The sequence below is a fragment of the Colletotrichum fioriniae genome (genome assembly GCF_027942845.1).
Source record: "Colletotrichum fioriniae strain IMI 355084 chromosome Unknown scaffold_18, whole genome shotgun sequence".
In the NCBI taxonomy this organism is placed as follows: domain Eukaryota; kingdom Fungi; phylum Ascomycota; class Sordariomycetes; order Glomerellales; family Glomerellaceae; genus Colletotrichum; species Colletotrichum fioriniae.
Genome location: NW_027076854.1, coordinates 530,681 through 533,449, shown reverse-complemented (window position 1 = coordinate 533,449; position 2,769 = coordinate 530,681). Strand labels below are relative to the sequence as shown.

Genomic DNA, 2,769 nt, shown 5'->3' with positions numbered 1-2,769 from the left:
CCATAGATTGTCACTAGCAAGAGTCAAGCGTTCTTGACAGTGTTCGCAGGCGGTAAATATTTCTTTATGATCGCCTCACCATGCGAAGAGCTCCGAAGTATACTTAGTGCTCTTTACGATGAAAATGGCTCGACTGCCAGACTTCATATCGTCACGTTATTCGACGGCATTGGGAAGGTTCCACGACCTTTAGATCCATGTCCATACCTGCTCTTCATTTCATCGATAGATGGGTAGGCTTGCTCGCCTCTACCGGGCAGACCTGCTGTAAATCAACGTGACCTTCGTGATTTTCGCCTTTTCTTTGATTTCTCAAATCTGAGACAACATACGATTACTTTAGAAATTGTATTTTTTACAATCCTAGATCCTTGAATTCACCTTCTAGAATCGCTCACAAGACTACTTGTCTAACTCTTTCCCATTGATGACTTTCTAAGGGTAAGCAAATCTTCAGAGAATGAGATCATCGGACGAAGCAATTTTGCCAAGGCATTGGATAGCCCTAGGTGCGGGTACCTGCCAAAGCTCCCCATTGAAGGCAGTTGCGTTGAAAACCTCAAGTGGTAGCCACGATCTTTGCTCGAAAATGAACTTACGCCTTTCTCTTGCATAAAGAGAACGATATTCTTGTTCAGAGTTTGTGTAAAGCTGCTTAGATTGCGAACTGTGCCTATATTTGGAGGCTCCAATCGGGGAACCACATGGATAATACCATAATGATTCTGCTGATGGCCTAATGAACATTGGAGAGGATTTTTAGACCATCTCGTACGTGATCTATTAACGTTCGAAGTAATCTCAGAGACTCTGCCCTATGCTTTACTGATGGAAAGTTTCGTTGACTGGAGGTAATCATTATGCTCTGCAGGACGGGGCTGTGACTTAGTCTTGCCAAGTTAACTTCAGGGAAATGGGCATTCTGCAGCTCGAGGTTGGAATAGTCTTGGTGTACGTTCAAGATTTTCAATGATGCCTTGAAAGACGAGCGAGGAGTATTATTTGTCTTTAAGGCAAACATACTGGACAAAGTTCAATCCGCTCAGATCTTGTCTTGGGCCTTGGTAGGCTATTAATGGGAAGGTGCAACAAAGACGTTCGACAATTTGCTGATATTCCACTTACCATCGAGACCATTGTTGAACGGCCATAGCTAGTACTGCATTCATATTGAAAATCGGGTAGCAGATCTTGAGCTTTATGAAAAACCTGTGGAGCGAGAACACTCTATTCGCGTACGGAACTTTTGGGCGCATATGCGACTGCTGGTTTGGTTGTTGGTGTTTATTGGTATCATTGCTTATTACGTGCTTCTGAAGTACCTTACCACCCGGGGCGCTGAGAGAAAGGGCGACTGAGAACCGGAGGACGCTACATACAAGGTAACTGGGGGATCGAAAGACCTTAATGATTCCGACCCTTGCACATGATCAATGCGCCCAGTAGGCGGGAACTCATGGATCGGCAACACGGGTGTCTCCAGCGCTTCATCAAGGTGGGCCGACGGAGTGGTGGCCGCTAGTTTCACGCGAATCATGAACGAATCCGACCGGGAATGATCCACCACGTACATCTCTTCAACGTTGTGACCGATGCAACTGACAAGGGTACAAGTTGCATCTCATTCATAGACAGACTCCAGGTCTTCAAAATGTATATAAATCTTTGGTCGACAACGAAGAGGACAGCCGGCAATTTCAATTCAGATGATCATTCGTGCTCATTCATTACTTCTACGTCCAAAAGAACATCATGTCGCCCAAGTCGAATCCTCATGTTCTCATTATCGGTGCCGGACTAAGCGGCCTAACACTTGCTCAGATACTCCGCAAGAACAACATCTCTTTCTCCATCTTCGAAAGGGACAGTAGAGCCGACGCCAGAGCTCAGGGATGGGCCATCGCCTTACATGGCCCCCTACTAGCTGAACTATCAGCCTCGATGCCCGCAGACCTCGGTCCGATCGAGCAAACCAACCATCTGAACCCCCTCAATCATATCCCGGCGCAGTTCGTCTTTTACGATGTCAGCAAGCCATCGTGGCGAGTCGGTGTCACAGACGATGAGACTGGAAAGATCGTTCGTGCCAACCGCCAGCGTCTTCGTGACTGGCTCTTACAACATCTGCCGGTGCAGTTCAATAAGCGCCTAGTTCGACTTGAGGAGCAAGACGACAAAGTGGTGGCGTACTTTGAGGATGGAAGCTCGGAGACCGGGGACATCCTTGTTGGAGCTGAGGGAAGCCGGAGCTTGGTGCGTCGGCACATCTTGGGCGGGCAAGATGTTATGACGCCGCTCCCTGTGGGCTCGTTGGTCGGCGAGATCGAACTCGAGGTTGATGAAATGAAGCATCAGATTGAATTGGGTCATTCTGCTTACATCGTCTTGGACTCATCGCCGGAGAACCGATGGCAAGCAAGCCTCTTCGCCGCCATGAACAAGATCAGCCCAGACAAGAAGACCGGGTACTTCTATTTCATTCTCCACTGGATTGATCAGGAAGCCGCCAACAGCACGGAAGAGAGGCCGTTTTGGACCGTTACTGCCTCAAGAGAAGAGCTGATGGCATTTGCGAAGGAAAACACCAAGAATTATCCTGACAATCTGCGCGTGCTAGTCGATAAGGTGCCTGTTGAGAGATACAAGAAGCCAGGTATTGTGCTACAGAGTGTGCAATTGACAGTCGATCAACTGCCTGCTGGCAGGATCACTCTGGCTGGGGATGCCGCTCACTCGATGACGCCATGTAAGTACGCGCTCATGGATTGA

At 48.2% G+C, this 2,769-nt stretch overlaps 1 protein-coding gene across 1 annotated transcript; it reads left to right on the top strand.

Annotated features, from left to right (window-relative positions):
• Positions 1-1,752: 1,752 nt before the first annotated feature.
• Positions 1,753-2,769, top strand: N0V96_011629 (uncharacterized protein; the record flags this gene model as incomplete). The annotated part of the gene is made up of 1 exon (XM_053193650.2): positions 1,753-2,769. The coding sequence occupies one exon, from the start codon at positions 1,753-1,755 to the stop codon at positions 2,767-2,769; it is 1,017 nt and encodes a 338-aa protein (XP_053048968.2).